At 37.8% G+C, this 16,765-nt stretch overlaps 1 protein-coding gene across 3 annotated transcripts in view; it reads left to right on the top strand.

Moving 5' to 3' along the window:
• MINPP1 (multiple inositol-polyphosphate phosphatase 1) overlaps nt 1–15,857 on the top strand; it is a 56,587-nt gene extending 40,730 nt beyond the window's left edge. Inside the window, exon 5 of one of the 3 annotated variants that reach the window (XM_060034543.1) lies at nt 15,308–15,857. In XM_060034543.1, the coding sequence (XP_059890526.1) occupies nt 15,308–15,341 (34 nt within the window). In that variant the 3' untranslated portion in view covers nt 15,342–15,857. Of the gene's footprint in view, nt 1–3,321; nt 6,552–15,307 lie in introns of those variants that run through there. The other 2 variants (XM_060034542.1, XM_060034544.2) reach the window with 2 other exon arrangements.
• The last annotated feature ends 908 nt before the right edge of the window (nt 15,858–16,765 follow it).

Genomic DNA, 16,765 nt, shown 5'->3' with positions numbered 1-16,765 from the left:
ATATATAAAGGGGCGAGGCAAGTAACAAATGAATGAATCCATCCTATCTTAAACAACGTGAAATGATATATGTCCTGTGCAACAGGTATATGTCATCTCTGGAGGGTAAACCTTATTTATTCCTGTTCAGCTGATGATTGCCTTGTTAGGAGTTCATGTTGCCAGATCTTTCAGGTTTTTAAGAGGAGCCACAAATCTGGATTTTTAAGAATTTGAAATCTCCCACTTTTAAAATACTGACAAATATTATAAGATGTAAAAATATTTATGCAGTCAAACTAAATATAACTGTGGTTTGAATGGTACTGCTTTAGAACTTTGGACTTAAGGAGATACTGCTTGGAAATAAATAAAGGTTTTAGGTACTTTAGATGACCTAATTAAAGTATACCAGTTAAGAAAAGAGGCTTACAGTCACCTGCTGATGAATGGTTTTTAAATCTCACACCTTTTAGAGAATATTAATCTCAAAATAATGGATAATTGAGAAATAGTATGTTTCTCTGTATTTTTTGAGTATACTTTTCTAGTATAGTTTATTTTCTGTAGGAATGTTTTTCTGCTCCTTATTCTCTTATTTATTTTTCTGTTGCTTGTTATAATGTAAATTTAGTTTTCCTCAACATTTAGAAGAAGTCTGTATCAGGTTGCTCTTTTAACCTTACAGAGCTCCCTTTTCTGGGTGTGTGTGTGTGTGTGTGTGTGTGTGTGTGTGTGTGTGTGTGTGTGTGTGTGTGTGTGTGTGTGTGTGTGTGTGTGTGTGTACTGTTCAGGAATATGGTAGCTTGCTTCCTGGCTCTGCTCTTCTCCCCCCACTTTTATCTGGGCTTCCTTTTTCCTTTATCTCTGTGGTCCCTCTCCTGCTCAGTCTTGACCCCATTCCCAGCAGTTTCTCCTTAGTGTGGCCTCTGTCCTTCAGTGGAACTTTGGAGCAGTTGTTTGGAGAGTTCATAAGGGCTAGATTTCTGCAGCCCCAAGAGAGGCCTAGAGGTAGTCCTCCCTTGCACTCACCAAGTTGAAGTTGAAGCATTTGAGTCCCTGTTTTTTTGCTCATCAGCGGGGGTCTGCTCTTAGCTGTTGGAGGCCAATTTCATATTCTCATTATGTGGTCCCTCCATATGTAGTTTACAACATGGCTGTTTCCGCTCTCAGGTCAGCAGGAAGATCTCTCAGAAACTTCATCCGCTTTCAGTAACCTACCCAGATTAGGCTAGGTCCACCCAGAGTAATCTTCCTTTTGATTAACTCAAACTCAAATGATTAGGAAACTTATTTACATCTACAAAATATTTTCTGCCATATCATATGACATAATCATGAAAGTGATATCTTGATAATATGTAGGTCTTTCCCAATTTAAGAGGTGTGGATTATACTGGGTATATACACCAAGGGGCTGAATTCTTGGAGGTCATTTTAGAATTCTGTCTACCATAATTTTTATTCTATTTTTAATTGCTCTAAAAGGTAACATTACCTAAAGCAAAAATAATTATGATATGTTGTATGTTTATGGCATATAGAAAAAATCAATCTATATTACTATTGTCATTATATATATATACATATACATACATATATAATATATAGTATCAGTACGTACATATTCTACACACACACACACACACACACACACACACACACACACACACACACACACACACACACACAGTAGAGTAACCTAAACCCTTCCCAATTTCAGCTGCTATCTCAGATTGGCCCACAGCACTTTCCAGTGAATATCCGATGGCTGTTTGGGATTCTCCAGTTTTCAGATCTCTTACATGCTTCCCTCTGCTTCCTTCTACACTGATACTGATAATATGCAGGTCTTGAGGCTATTGATGATTCATGGAGAATACTTTTCCACATAGTTATGTTGTGAATGTTTCCCTTGGGTTTGGGATCTGCTGTCCATTTGCTCCATCTGTGTTTTGTTTTTTGGGTTTTTTTTGCGGTACGCGGGCCTCTCATTGTTGTGGCCTCTCCCGTTGCAGAGCACAGGCTCTGGACGCGCAGGCTCAGCGGCCATGGCACATAGGCCCAGCCGCTCCGCAGCATGTGGGATCTTCCCGGACTGGGGCACGAACCTGTGTCCCCTGCATCGGCAGACAGACTCTCAACCACTGTGCCACCAGGGAAGCCCAACTCCATCTGTTTTTATGTAAGGAATTAGGAAGGTTCAAAAACTGCTGCAAATGCTGCTGTCCTCCCAGAAAATGTGAACCTAATGTGTTGGGGTGGTGGCAAGAAGTCAGATGGTTAACTGTGTTTGAATAGGTTTATGAATTATATTTAAGAACAACAGTCATATTCTTTTTATAAAAGTTGAGAGAAGGCTAAACAGTCATTTGCTGCTGCTTTTAAAAGAAGCCTTTACCAGAAAAAAATCGTAGAAAACTTGGAAAAAACAAAAATAAAGGTGACCTAGCTCATGGTGTTGGAAGCTGTTGTGTTTCTGGCAGTGTATAAAGTCCATTCCCGACCACAGACACAGTATATGAGCTAGAATAGGTTATGTCTCTACCCTTTTGTAGCTCTCTTCCACATTTTGTGCCCAAGTTGGGTCTTATAAAACATTGAGGAATAACATGCATTACTGTTCACTGTTCAGACTTGGTTTTAACCGAGAAATTTACTGAATAGTGCTTGTCCTTATTCCCTAGATAAAGATAAAATAACATTTGAAATTTATTCAGATGAGCTCCAAGGAGTAATCAATATTTATTAAGGGCCAGTCCTTCACAGACAGGCAATGCAGTTTTGAAATACATATCAACTTCAACTTCCTTAATCTACAAGAAAAGACTCAACACTCTCTTTAAACTTAAAGAATAATGTGTATGCTCACTGTTTTAGATGGGTTTACAATACTACAGTGTTCTAAAATTTTGGAACATAACTTTTATTATAAAAAGTTCAGGGCTTCCCTGGTGGCACAGTGTTTGAGAGTCCGCCTGCCGATGCAGGGGACGCAGGTTCGTGCCCCGGTCTGGGAAGATCCCACATGCTACGGAGCGGCTGGGCCCATGAGCCATGGCTGCTGAGCCTGAGCATCCGGAGCCTGTGCTCTGCAACGGGAGAGGCCGCAACAGTGAGAAGCCCGCGTACTGCAAGGAAAAAAAAAAAAGTTCAGTTCTCTACCACAAGAATTTCAGCCATATTGTTGTTATGTAGACTGTTGTTATAAAGATTACAAAGAGATGATAAAGTTGTATGCTAATTCTAAGTATAGCTATTATGTTTAAAAGCTATCATGTTAAATTACTTTGTATGTAAAAATATGTTTATATGTATTTTTTTCTCTACTTCTCTTTTAAGTTCTCAACCAGTTTCCTCTCCAGTCATCCTTCAGTTTGGTCATGCAGAGACCCTTCTTCCACTGCTTTCTCTCATGGGCTACTTCAAAGACAAGGAGCCCCTAACAGCTTACAATTACAAGGAGCAAATGCATCGGAAGTTCCGAAGTGGTCACATTGTACCCTATGCCTCAAACCTAATATTTGTGCTTTACCATTGTAAAAATGCTAAGACTCCTAAGGAAGAATTCCAAGTGCAGATGTTACTGAATGAAAAGGTGTTACCATTGGCTCACTCCCAAGAAACTGTTTCTTTGTATGAAGATCTGAAGAACCACTACAAGGACATCCTTCAGAGTTGTCACACCAGTGAAGAATGTGAACTACCAAAGGTGAACACATCTGATGAGCTATGAGTAACTGGAAAACATTTTTAATTCATCAGAAATCTCCAGGGAGTGATCCCATGCTTGGAATAGGTGGGCAATCCCTGGCTACAGCAAGCTTTAACATTACTTGGGTATTTCTGTCTTTTCAAAGAAAAACGTTTCTTTTTGAGTCTGGACATGGATGTGTAAGAAATGATTCTTCACTGGAGCAGCTCTCTTAAAGGAAAAAGATCTATTCAAAAAGATAACTGGCACTACAAACATTTACAGAAGTTAAATATTTATGTACGAAAACTCACACTAAGATAGAATGTGATTTCAGGATGATACTTGAAAGTTGGAGTAACAAAATATTATGTCAGTTGGACAATCCATAACTTGATTGGACTAAGTCTAGGAACTTTGCCAGTTGTGCTGCAGTTCTTTCTCTTTTCCTCAGGTAGCACAGTTCTGGTATCATCTTTCTTAATCAGAACTATTATGATTCACTGGGAGTATCGCTTTGAAAGAAAGCTAACATCTCTCTAGTTGAGAATTCGAAACGATATTAATAAACAGAGTCTGATTTAAAAGAACACCTTCTCTGAAGGAAGACAAAAATATAATAAATATCTTTGCTAGTAGTATTTATAAAGTATTTGAACACTGTTTCAATAATTCCTTTTAACCTCCTAGTAAGTCTTGCAAAGCCATTCTTTAATTATTATCATTCCTGTTTCACATATGTAACAGTGGAAGAACAAAGAGGACCATTAGCAACAAGACAGAAGAATAGAATCAAAGTTTCTTAAATCCATTGCTTAGCATTTTTTTAAAAATTTTGTCATTTTTGCTTATATTTTTATATTTTACTATTATGTGAAATATATCTTTTGATGGTTTAGTTTCCTTTTTGTTCATTTCTGTAAAGAAAGACTTCCTACTGGTGGGCTTAGTTTCACAGATATGAACCCATTTCAAAGAAATGGTTCTGAGTTCTGTCAAATGCCAGGAAAATGTTTGCTATAATAATAAACAGAATTCCTGTGACTTTACTACCAGGTCTTTTCTGCTCTCCGTATTAATACACAATCAGTAACTGATGGTAACAGGCTAGCATTTCAAGCAGCTTTGACTAAATCAGGCAATATAAGGAAATTTTTTTCTAATAGAAGTTTCCTCAGATTTTCACTTATTAGAGAAAAATTGAAATCTGTTTTATTAAAAATCTAAATAAAAAGTGATACAACTATATATTGAAGGTATAAAAGAAGATGCATAGATCATTGGTCTGTAGATCATTGATCTTCAAATGAATGATATTCATAAAATAGATGATTAGCTGATAAATACTACTGATACATCAATACACTGCTGATTGTTCCTGCAAAGGTCTGGTATTAATCTTTTTCTTTTTTTAAATTTGTAATTAGGCAGACAAGAAGAGAACAGTATAATGAGCATTCATGCCCATCATACTGTTTTATCAAAATTAACATTATATCATTCGGTTTAGATCCAAATAAGAAGAATTGAGGACTTTTGTATGCCTCCCTGGTGCTTTTGCCCTCACTCCCTTCTTAGAGGTAGCCACCAACATGAAGCTCAGTATTTACCACTCCCTTGCATGCTTGACTCTGAAAACTTGTAGTATTGTTGTGGGAATTTAAAATTTTCTATAAATGGACTTATACTGTGCGTATCATTCTTGAATAATTGATTTCTTTTAATTGCTATATTTGTTTTTCAAAACTTCTTGATCCTGATCACTTGTCTTAAATTAACACCATCAGTTCATCAATACCTATTGTGTACTTTTTATGTACAAACACTAGACTAAGTCTATGGGCATGTTAAAGTGGAATGAACCTAGTTTTTCTTTCAAGGGGATTATCTTAAAAGACCTTAAAATAAATTTACTTGATGTCTGGAACATTAATTTGATTCATAAACTTTTCATAGACTATTAAAGTTTTATAGGAATTGTTTAATTTATTGTTAAATAGGACTATATGGTTATCATTGTAGTCCTTGGTATGTAAAATAGTTCAGGATAGAGGGTAAGTGTGGTCCATTTTCCCTAATGTTACAGAGGTTGTGACATTACTCTGGTGCTATTATTCTCACTTAGGAAATGCCTGAAACTGAAGAATCTCATGATAAAAGCAAAAGGTCTTTTCTAGGATAGGATGTATAAAAAGTTGAATGTTGAATAATAATCTTTGGCCAACAAGAGTTCATTCATGATAGGTGACCAAATTATTCAGTCAAGCCAAAATTTAATCGCTGTCGGTTCTGAGACTTTGGTCAGTTAGTAAATAGCCTGTGGACATTAGCCATTTTTCTGTCTAGTTTACAACTTGATGTGTGCAGTGCACTGTACTTACTGTTTTTTATAGTCATTTTATCATTTTGAAGTTTTTTCTCTCCAACACATAATCATGTACTTGAAACTCTTTTTGTATATAATCTTGATCTCAAAAGGAGCTTCGTTTTTTTTAGGCAAAATCAACTTTTATGATAGCTTTGAGTGCTTTCCTTTTATAAACTTCAGAATTGATGCATGCCCTTAAACATTTGGGAGCTACATACAACCAAACCAGAATCTATAAGTGTCAATTTCTGGAATATATTTCTCTAAGGTAGTATTTCATATAATTCATTAATGATCCTTGGAATTTGGACTGTGTTCTGCCAAATGTAAGCTGAAAATAAATATTTGCATTACAGTGTAATTTGCCTGTATCTAGCTCTTCTCCTTAACTTACCCAATCACTTAATTCTCATAGAATCACAGGTCACTGAATTCTCTCCTAACTATTCATTTTCTCTCACTCAAGCATTTTCTTCCACTCACCTATCAGCTCAGTCTACCCTTAAGCACCTTCACATCAATCTGTTAAGCTATTTTTTTAATTGGTGTGTGTGTGTGTGTGTGTGTGTGTGTGTGAGAGAGAGAGAGAGAGAGAGAGAGAGAGAGAGAGAGGAGAGAGAGAGAAAGGGAGAGAGACAGTATTTTTGAGAAAATTCCACAGCAAGAAAAAAGATGTTATATTCTTCTAGTTAAAAGATTTGTAGTTTGAGCTTCATACCTTGCAACCTGAGAGGAAGTTAACTTCTAAAACTTTAACTATTTTATCATTACTGGAATAATACATTTTATGATAGAAGGATTCTTAAATTTATTACTTCTAAAACCAGTCTCAGTTCAACATCTTCCATGTACTATATTCCCAGATTTTAAACCATTATTTAGACCCAAGCAGTTTATGTTCACACTTTTGTTTGTGTTACTGGGAGAACAAATAATTGTTCATTAGAATGATAGCCTTCCAAATTGAATAATACTCCTAGTATAATAAGAATGTTTCATTAGAATATTTATTTTACATTATTTATGAAATAGCTAATATGAAAGATTAAGTTGGGATTTTTTGATTCTCTCAGCAGTTTTCATTAGAGTTCATTCTACCAACCTTGGGGTTCTGATTGTCTCTTGACCAAACGTTAACAATGTGGGTGCTTTTGGAAACTTTTTCAATAAATATTCTCATTCTGGAAGAAAATCCAATTTTGATGTAAAATATGTAAATATGTACTTGTGAACCATATCTATGATAGAGAGAGAGGTGGGGTCCTTGGGACAATGACTCGTCAGAAGACCAGGGCATGACTAAAACACAGGCCACTAGGGAACTGGGAAATAATTGAGATGAGATCCCAGTGAGCCAAAACAAAAACCAAGCGGGAATATTCCTCTACTGAATTAGTAGAATTAACCAACAGGTTTAAACAAAATTGTAGGGAAGGAGTTGCAGCCTTAGTGTTCTGTTTACTGGGTACTTAGGGAGGTGGTATTAAATGGCTCAGAACTGATCTGTGAGATTTTCCTACATATCTAGTACTAAGTTATTTTCCCGAACCTTGGTTGGGGTATCGGGATGGGGAGGGTGGAGTCGGTCAGAAGTGCTCTTCCTTGCCCTTTCAGAGATCTGATTCTGTTCCTGCCCCCATTTTCATCTGGGCCTTCTCTTTCCTGTACCCTTTTTGTCTCTATCATGTTTAATATGGATTTTTATTCCCGGGAGATATTTCTCAAAGTTATGTTCCAGAAGGGAGCTTCAGCTGGTGAGTTTTGAGAGTTCATAGGGCCCCTCTGCTCAAGTCCTCTCAGAGCTTGAGGTAGTAATTCCTTGCACAACAGCAGTTAGCCCTCTAAACTTCCAGTGAGTACCTATAGTGACTTGGGAGTTCCCTCATTCCATCAGCTACTCTGCTGCTTCCCTCTGCTTCTTCCCAGTAAGATGGTGCTTATTGGTATGGGCCTTGTAGCAATTGGTGGTTTGTCTTCCACCGTCTCAGTATGGGATTCTTAGGGATGCTTCATCAACTTGTGTTGCAGATACAGTCTATGGGTTTCTGTTTTTTAACTTTTGTTGCTCTCTTTTTAGGTGATGGGAGGTGATGGGAAACGTTAAAAAAAATCATGCCATCACTGTCATCTTCTCAGATTCTCCTTTCTAAGTCTTTTAGAGGATCATCACCATTCATATCTTCACTAACAAAGTTCCTGTTCAAATAATTTGCCCACTTCTTAAAAATTTACTTATTTATTTATTTTTGGCTTGTTGGGTCTTTGTTGCTGCACGCAGACTTTCTCTAGTTGTGGCCATAGGGTCTGCATATGTTCAGTTTTGGTAGTTACTGCTAAACAATTTTCTGAGGAAGTTGAACCAATCTATACTCCCAAAAATGGTTATGTGAAAGTGCCATATGGCTGACATTCTACCAATAGTTGGTATTATCCATCTTTTTCATTTTAGCTACTTTTATAGTGTGTTATCTCATTGTGGTTTTAATTCGCATTTCTTTGTGGTTAATGAAATTAAGCATTTTCAAATGACCATTACATAACTTCTTTTGTGAAGTGCCTGTTCTAGTCTTTTACCCATTTTTGTATTGGTTTGCCTGCCTTTTTTCTTGTACTGATTTGTAGGCTCTAGTAGCTTTAAATCTTTTTCTTTGTCCTTGATATTCTGAAATGTAAGTGTGGGATTGTCTTTGTTTAGTACGAGAAGGTAGACCTGAAAACTCATGGTTTTTTCCAGATCTGGAAACTTCTCAGTTTTTCTTTCTTTAAACATATTTCTCTGCCATTTTTCCATTCTCCTCTTCTGGAACCCCTGTTAGATGTATGTTGGATCCTTTCAATCTGTTCACCTGTAAATTGATCCTTCAGGGCTCTTCACAGCTTTTCTATATATTTTTCAACCTTTGTCTCTCAATGCTTCTTTCTAATTTCCTTACTGTTTTCGTCTAGTCTAGAGTTTATCCAATCTGGTGAGGGTTTTTTTGTTTGTTTGTTTGTTTAATTTTATTACTACTTTTTAGAAACTTCATGACTACTTAAAAATAATTTCCAGTACTCTAATTGGTTCTTTTTCATATTTACCTGTTTTATTTCTTTTTGTTTTATCTTTTGTTGTTCTTTTAAAATGAAAGTTAATCTTCAGTTTATCTCTTTGGCCATTCTAAACATTTATTTTAGAGTTTTGCCATTCTGTAACATAAAATTAATTTTTTCAGGGATGAATTCATGTTCTCATTGTTGATTTTATTGTTTGTTTTTCTCTTTCAGCGTTAGATTTCTTTTTGTTTGAAATGTCTTTGGCATACTTGTTTACCAAAGAAGTTTTTTATTTATGTCTTCTTTTTCTCCTTTTTACAATCTTTCTGTCCTTAACCTCTGTTTAATGGTTCTGCAGTGGCTGCAGTCTGAATACCTAGCCCCAAACCATGTCTCATAATGATATTTGGGGGTCTCCTGTATCACCAAGCCATTCCTAGGCATAAGCATTGTCTTTCTGTAGTGTATATAGAACATGTATTTTTATCAGTAGTTGTTATTTTACATCAGGAATCTTGCTGACAAAAAATCTTGCTGATTCCTGAGGCCATTGCCCCGTATTCCCTGGCCTGCCAAGGCCTACATGTCTCTTGGAAGTGGCTGTACAGCAGTTTTTTTCATCCTTTGAAATCCCTGGTTTCAACTAGTAAATCATTAATTTCCTATCTCATTTGGAACATATTTAATCCCCATTAAATTTCAGAAGTTAGAGGCCCACCCGTGTCTGCCCACTTCCTGGCCAGGAGCATCAGCCCCTCTCACTGCTTCATGTTACTCTTCTGTTTCTGGTTCATGGAATATGTGGTATTTTTTTGAGGCCCCTCATATCTTTTCTTTATTTTGATTTTTGTCTTTATTACTATTTGAGCAGAAGAGCTTTGTCAAAGTGTGGACTTACTGAGTCATTTTGACCAGAAATCCAGTTATATACATATTTTTATATGTATATAAAATATAAAGGGGTTAGGAGTCCACGTTCTCACTGTTGAGGGCCCTGGTTCGATCCCTGATTGGGGAACTAAAATCCCACAAGCTGTGCAGTGCAGCCAAAAAAAAAAAAATATATATATATATATATATATATATATATATATATATATATATACACATATATATGTATATATATATGTATATATATTGAACAATTATATATATATAGAAAATACATATATATTGGACAATTATTGAACTTCTCTGAACCTCGTTGATTGATATGTAAAACAAGGCTATTGGACCATGGTCCTTAAAGTCCATTCCAATTCTAAATTCTGTTGTTTATGTAACTTACAACCTATGATTTGTGTCTGTGTTCAGTCAGCTAATTTGTAGTGTAGGACACTTGAAATCCACGTTTTCTGCTTTCTGACTCAGCAGCTGTTTCTGCCATACCTCACAACTATCCTCATTGTAAACACAGCAGATAATCAAGAAATCAAATCCATAGCATGCCACACCCACCCAGTCCAGTCTTCTAACTAGAAAGTTGGGGATTTCTCCAGTTTTTCTTACACTGCTTTCTGGAATTCCAAACAGAAGATCTGATAAGGTTTCAGAAGTCGAATGTGTGTGATACAAAAGTTGATTCTTTTTTTTTTTTTTTGGGCCGTGCCGCTTGGCTTGCAGGATCTTAGTTCCCCTTAGTTACCTGACCAGGGATTGAACCCAGGCCCCAGCAGTGAAAGAACCCAGTCATAACCACTGGACCAAGAAGGAATTACCCAGAGCTGATTCTTATGCAAAGAGCAAACGGCAACAGTTGAGAAAGAAGCTTTTTTGCATAGTTACTATAATCTCAGAAAACTGGGATGTCATCAGTGTAAGCAACATGCCTGATGCAGAACTGGAAGAGAGAACGATCAGGGGGTGGTTCTTAGATCGTGAAAACAGTTACAATGACCACATCATCAAGGAAGTAAGGCCTGGCCAAAAAAAAAAATTACCTGTTGCTTTTTATTTACTAACTAACCCAACTAAAGAGATGGTTTTTAAAAAGCCACAAAACCTGAAACTTTCAGGAAACTGATAACATTTTTTTTAGCCAATTAAAGAAATTCAGGCTCCTGTTCTGATATGCTAACAGCTAGTTTATAGAGTAATTTACAACACAAGTCTACGGACTATAGGAAGGCTCTGTTGTGTTTGAGAACAAAACAAAAGCACTAGACTGAAGTACAGTCTTGTGGTCTAGCATTATCTCTGCAACTCACTTGCTATGTGACTTGAGGAGGGTCACTTACCTTCTTCACATCTCACCTTTTTATTCACATCTGGAAAATGAAGAGAGTTCCAGAGAGAGTATGTTAGTGATAGAACAAGCAAGAAAACACTTAGATCATGAGGTCTGGAGAGGTTTTTTTTTTCCCTCTTGAATTCTATTTTTTGTTTTTAAACACAAAGTGTCCTAGTTGGTTGAATTAGTTCAATTTCAAACCTCCAAAGTTAAAATATAAGCATGTTAATATAAGTTGATTTAATTTTTAAAGATGGCGGGGATAGGTGAGTAGGAAATTTAAGGAGCAGCTCAAAAAAATCAAGCCCTGTGATGATTTAGAGAAGTTTGTGCTGAGCTCTCCACTGAGTCTCCAGCTCCATTTGGGGACCTGCGTTGGCATAACTGACGGTTGGGATTGGCCTGGAAAGGAAGTTGTCTGGTGGAGCTGCTTTTTCTTGTCTCTAGAACTTGGCCTCACCTCAGCTCATGACACTTGAGTGGATTATTATTGCTCTAGGCTAGTCCTGTATGAAAATCTTCTTGCTTATGATGTAATGCAGGCAAATCACTTCCCAAAGCAAACAAGTACAGGCTATCTACCTGAATCTCTTCTGGCTGGTGCAAGCCACTTTTTCCCCAATTGAGAGCAAAAGCTAATTAGCTAATTTTCTATTTGGGGCCAAATGACAGTGCAGTGACAGAAATGTGAGGTTCGTAGTAACTCGGAACTGAGGGAGAAGTAGTGAGGCTTTTGTGCCTTGAGTTAAAATCTAAAGATGCTTTGTGAGAGCAGAACCCGCTGGGGTCAGCAGGACTACCGCTTTTGACCCCAGTGCTGAATAAAGTGAAACTAGGAAAAACAACCAAAAACATCGCCTCTCTTGATATCCTCTGTTATCTGCCAGCTCTGGAAGCTTAAACCCGTCTTCTCCTCCCTCTCCTCCCCTCTTTCCTACCCTGCCCTCAGGATGCATGAGGGTGGAGGGCAAAGCCATTAACATGAGGGGAAGGAGTTAAGCGCTGAGAAAGAAGAGGGCAGGTTTGAGGTGCACGGGGTCTAGGGCTTGAATCCTCTTTGTGGTTGTCATTGACTTCTAAACTGGGGTGGATCGGTTTTAGCATCTGGAACAAGTGCCCAGCACGTAATAGCGGTTCAACAAAGTAATTGTTGAATGAACTGAACAAGTTTAAGTTCTGAGCCAGGTGTGCTTGTTGCTCTTGACTCTTTCTTCTGACTTTTTCTCTCCCTCTGATGGGCTTACCTAGGCCAGGTGTCCTGGGGCTGCGGTGTGTATAGAACATGTATTTTTATCAGTAGTTGTTATTTTACATCAGGAATCTTGCTGACAAAAAAAACAATGCTCGTTGCAATAAAACTATCACCTTGAAATATCACCATACATAATTCAAACGTTCCTGATAATTGGCTCTTAGCACGTAAAGTACTTAAACAAATCATATAATCAACTATTAGGCAAATAATTTAATGATAGAACACGAGAATTTCTTTAAACACAGTATTTCAAGTTACTCTATTTTTGTCTGGAGTACAGATCTGAAATGGTACAAATTGTACTCAAATACTGAACTATGAATTAATCGGATAGAATGAAACATAAAAAAAAATTCTGACTTAAGTTTCCATTCGTTACTCCAACCTGCTGAGAAAGCCTGGACCAGGTGAGCGCTAGGTGAGGGACGCATGATCTCTTCAATGTGTTGCTTCTTTGCTGACTTGCTAGTTCTTCCCAAATCCCCTTTTGCATGCTGTTAAAGCAGTCAGATCCAGAGGAACTTGGGTATGGGCTTTGGGAGGAGAGGGCTGCAGGAGCTCCTTTGCTCTTAGGCCCTAGGCCTGCCTCTAGCCGTGTGAAAGGGATCCTCCCCAAGGGCCAGCTCAGCTTACTCTATAGTCTGCATGGGGGTTTAGGCCAAAGTCTTATAACGTGCATTTTCCTGGCCTGTCTTTTGTGCATTTTGTTTGTTTCCTTCAAGAACCCAAGGGGGGAAGGAGGCCAAGGGGAAAGAGGGGGAAGAAGAGAGGCATTTAAAATCCTGAGTCCCTGCCATCCCTTCCTCTGTTTGTAATCTCTGCTCCTTTTAAGTATGATTTACGTTATTCATGGAAATCAGTCTAGAGGAAGCTGTGGTCAGAAGCTGAAACGTTGTCCACCTGCGTGCCAACGTACTGTTCCATTGATTTCAGTCATTCTGACAGGCAAGAAAGGACTGACAGGTTGTGTGCTTACCGTGCTAGGCCTTGAACTAAGTCACTCACCTGTAGTCTCACTGATCCTCACAAGAATCCATGAGCTAGATAACTGTTATCATTTCTCTTTCATAGATGAAAAAAAACGAGGCTCAGAGCGAAGTACCTTGTCCAAGGTCAGGACGTGCTAGGTGTGGGAGACAAATTCCAGCAGTCTGACTCTGCAGCCAGTGTTCTTACCTATTATATGTGTCTCCCTCCTCCACCACACATACTGAGGACAGCCGACAGTGTGCTCACGCTGGCCCAGACTAGGGAGAGTTCGCTTCTCGTTCTCAAGATGCTGCCTGCACTGCATGGCTGGTGTCTGGGACTCCACCATTAGACAGACTTCCTTGTGACTTAAAGCTTTGTCCGACGCATGAAGTGACACACCAGACTGCATCAGTCATTTCCTCAGCATGAAGAAATAAATTAGATGTTTTCCTCAGTGGATTGTTTATATCTTTGTGCTTCTGCCAAAGAAGAGTTGCCATTTGAGTCTAGTCATTATTTGTCTTAATAGAAATTATCTAAATTTGAATTTGTCCATCATTCCTAAAACACTTACTGACTAGTATAAATAGCTACCTTTTATAGCACTTACATATCGTTTTGGAAAGGGCATCAACCCATCGTTATTCTTATCTGGAATATTTCGGCAAAAGAACTAAAGGACCTGGATGTGGTCAGATGACTCAGAACCAGAGGGAATGGGTATATTTCTTTTCTCAATGAAGTTGTGCTTTGTTGGCACTAAATATGAGTATCAGTTCACGATGATGAGCAGGTCAGCCAAGGGACAAGAGTACTGTATTTCTTTTCAGTAATCTAATTGGGTGCCTTTGGAAGTCACCGAGTCTGTCCACAAAGGAGGAATGACATAAAGAAGCCCTGTATTCACCACAATTATAATTCATTTTTAAATGACTTTTTAAAAAATCTCTGGAATATATTCAAGGAAATATTTTAAGGAATAACGAAAGTCCTCATATGCCAAGCACATGTATCTTTAGCATATAAAATGACATCATTTTTCACACAAAATTGGCTTCTTAAAATGACTGGTTTGAACTTTGCCGAGCTAGAAAGGTGAGGCTAAACTTTGCTTTACTCCTCCCTCCTGCCACTGCAGATATTTATGAATGTTAACTAAATCTGATTCATACTCAGATGTTCCATTCAAGGTAATTGTGCAACAATACAACTTAAAGCTATGTCAAAGGCGACAGCAAAATAGGATCATTTAGAAAAAGTGTAACTGTTAGGGTAGTTCTCAAGTTAAATAGTAATGGTTTTCTTGTCCATGTCTAGATAGGTTAGTTTCTTTATTATTATTACATTAATGCTTTATTTATTTTTGCTGTTGTTGCAAAAATACCCTTAGAAAACTAAGATATTAAAGTCTTGAAAAATGGTTAATGGACACGTCTAATTACTGTATTTCATAAGATTTTTAAAATGCAGAAATCTAGTAGACACATTTTGTATTGTGAATATATATTTAGCTGATGAACTCTAACAGTTCAAATAGAATCATTTACAGTTTATTGAATAAATAAAAGTACTTCCATAAAGACTCACATGACATAGGTTAGTTTCTAGTATCCATCTTCTGATGACGTTTTTCACAAACAGCCAGGAGATCCATTGTCTTCCAATCAGTAATCTCATACGTGTTTTAGCAGAGTTTATATAAATCGGATGCCCAGGATTTGGGCTTCAAATTTGGGCATTTACCGAGAATTTACTGAGGCTCCACTTTCATGCTAGGCACTGGGAAAATGACATGGTGCCCATCTCTTGAAACTCATGGCCTTCTGAGGGAGACAGACCCTTAAGAAGATCATTGCGGTGCGCTGTACAAGTGCTGAGGAGACACATAGAATGATCAGCTCTTCCTGGGAGGATCAGAGAAGCTTCCTCCATGAGGTAAGCTCTGAGCTGAGTCAGGAAGGCTGAGTAGCACTCACATGGCAAGAAGGGGCAGATGGGTGCCAAGTCTCAGCATGGTAAAGAGCTGTGTTTTGGGAACTGCAAAGGCATGTCCATTAATCTCACATTATAGAACTCTAGCTTGATTTAGCTCTGGACAAAACAGTTGTAACAATTACTGGTTTTCTTGAGAAAGGTGAAAACAGGGCCTTCGTATTTGAACATATCTAGCTTCAAATCCTGATTCTACCATGTACCAGCTATAATCTTGAGGATATTACTGTCTCTGTCTGAGCATCAGTGTCTTTATTTGTAAAATTAGCATACTTACTTTGTGTATTTTTTAAAGGCTTATGAGAGACAGCACAGGTAAAGACCTATAACAAGTAGGATTGCCAGATCTGGCAAATAGTAATACAGGACACCTTGTTAAATTAGAATTTCATAAAGCAACAGATGTTTTTTGTATAACTATGTTCCAAACCTTGCATGGGGCACACTTACACTAAATAATTATATGTTGTTTATCTGAAATTCACATTTAATGAGGCATCCTGTATTGTTTATCTAATAATAAACTCTAATAATAAGTGAACTGTAGCTCAATAAGTTATTGGCATAATAGGTGTTTTTTATGCTGGGAAGCACTGACTTGGAGGAAACAGGAGGTTTGAAATAAAATGACAGACTCTACATAGTATATAGATGTGGATGCACATATGTGGAGCGGGGTGAATAGTGGGCAAGGTGGAAGGTTTTGGTTAACATCGGGAAACCAAAAGCTTCTCCAGGATCGGCAAACATATTCTCTTAAGAAAAAAAAAAAATTTAAGTTGGTTAACCACCACTACCACAACAAAATCAACAAATTCATGAAAACTGCTTCTTTAAAGGCCAGGCCAACAGGATCTGAGTTTTGGCACTTTACAACTTCAGGCCTTTCAGCAGACTGGAATGGTAGAGATGTCGGCCTTTTTTCAAGGCATAAAGATAGCTTTGGGGCCCTTAATGTGTCAGACTCTACACTTTTTCTCTTCTCTCTCCTAATAGAACTGCCAGGTCTCAAAGTCCTTGGCTACTGGGCAGGTGGTGCACACTGGACCAGCTAAAAGGTCACAGTCTAGCACTTTACAGAGCACTTAGTTGATGTCAGGAACTGTGGGGGGGAATTCAAAAAGGGGTAAGTCCCCTGCCCTCCAGGAGTCTGTAATTCTATTGTGTCTGGAAAAGAAAAGAAAATTGCAGAATTGAATTTCCTCCTGTAACATGTGTTCTGTGACAGCCAAGTGGGCTTTA

The sequence above is a fragment of the Delphinus delphis genome, chromosome 16, assembly GCF_949987515.2.
Source record: "Delphinus delphis chromosome 16, mDelDel1.2, whole genome shotgun sequence".
Classification (NCBI taxonomy): Eukaryota; Metazoa; Chordata; class Mammalia; order Artiodactyla; family Delphinidae; genus Delphinus; species Delphinus delphis.
Note: the sequence above shows the minus strand (reverse complement) of the source record. Positions and strands in the feature narration are given on the sequence as shown.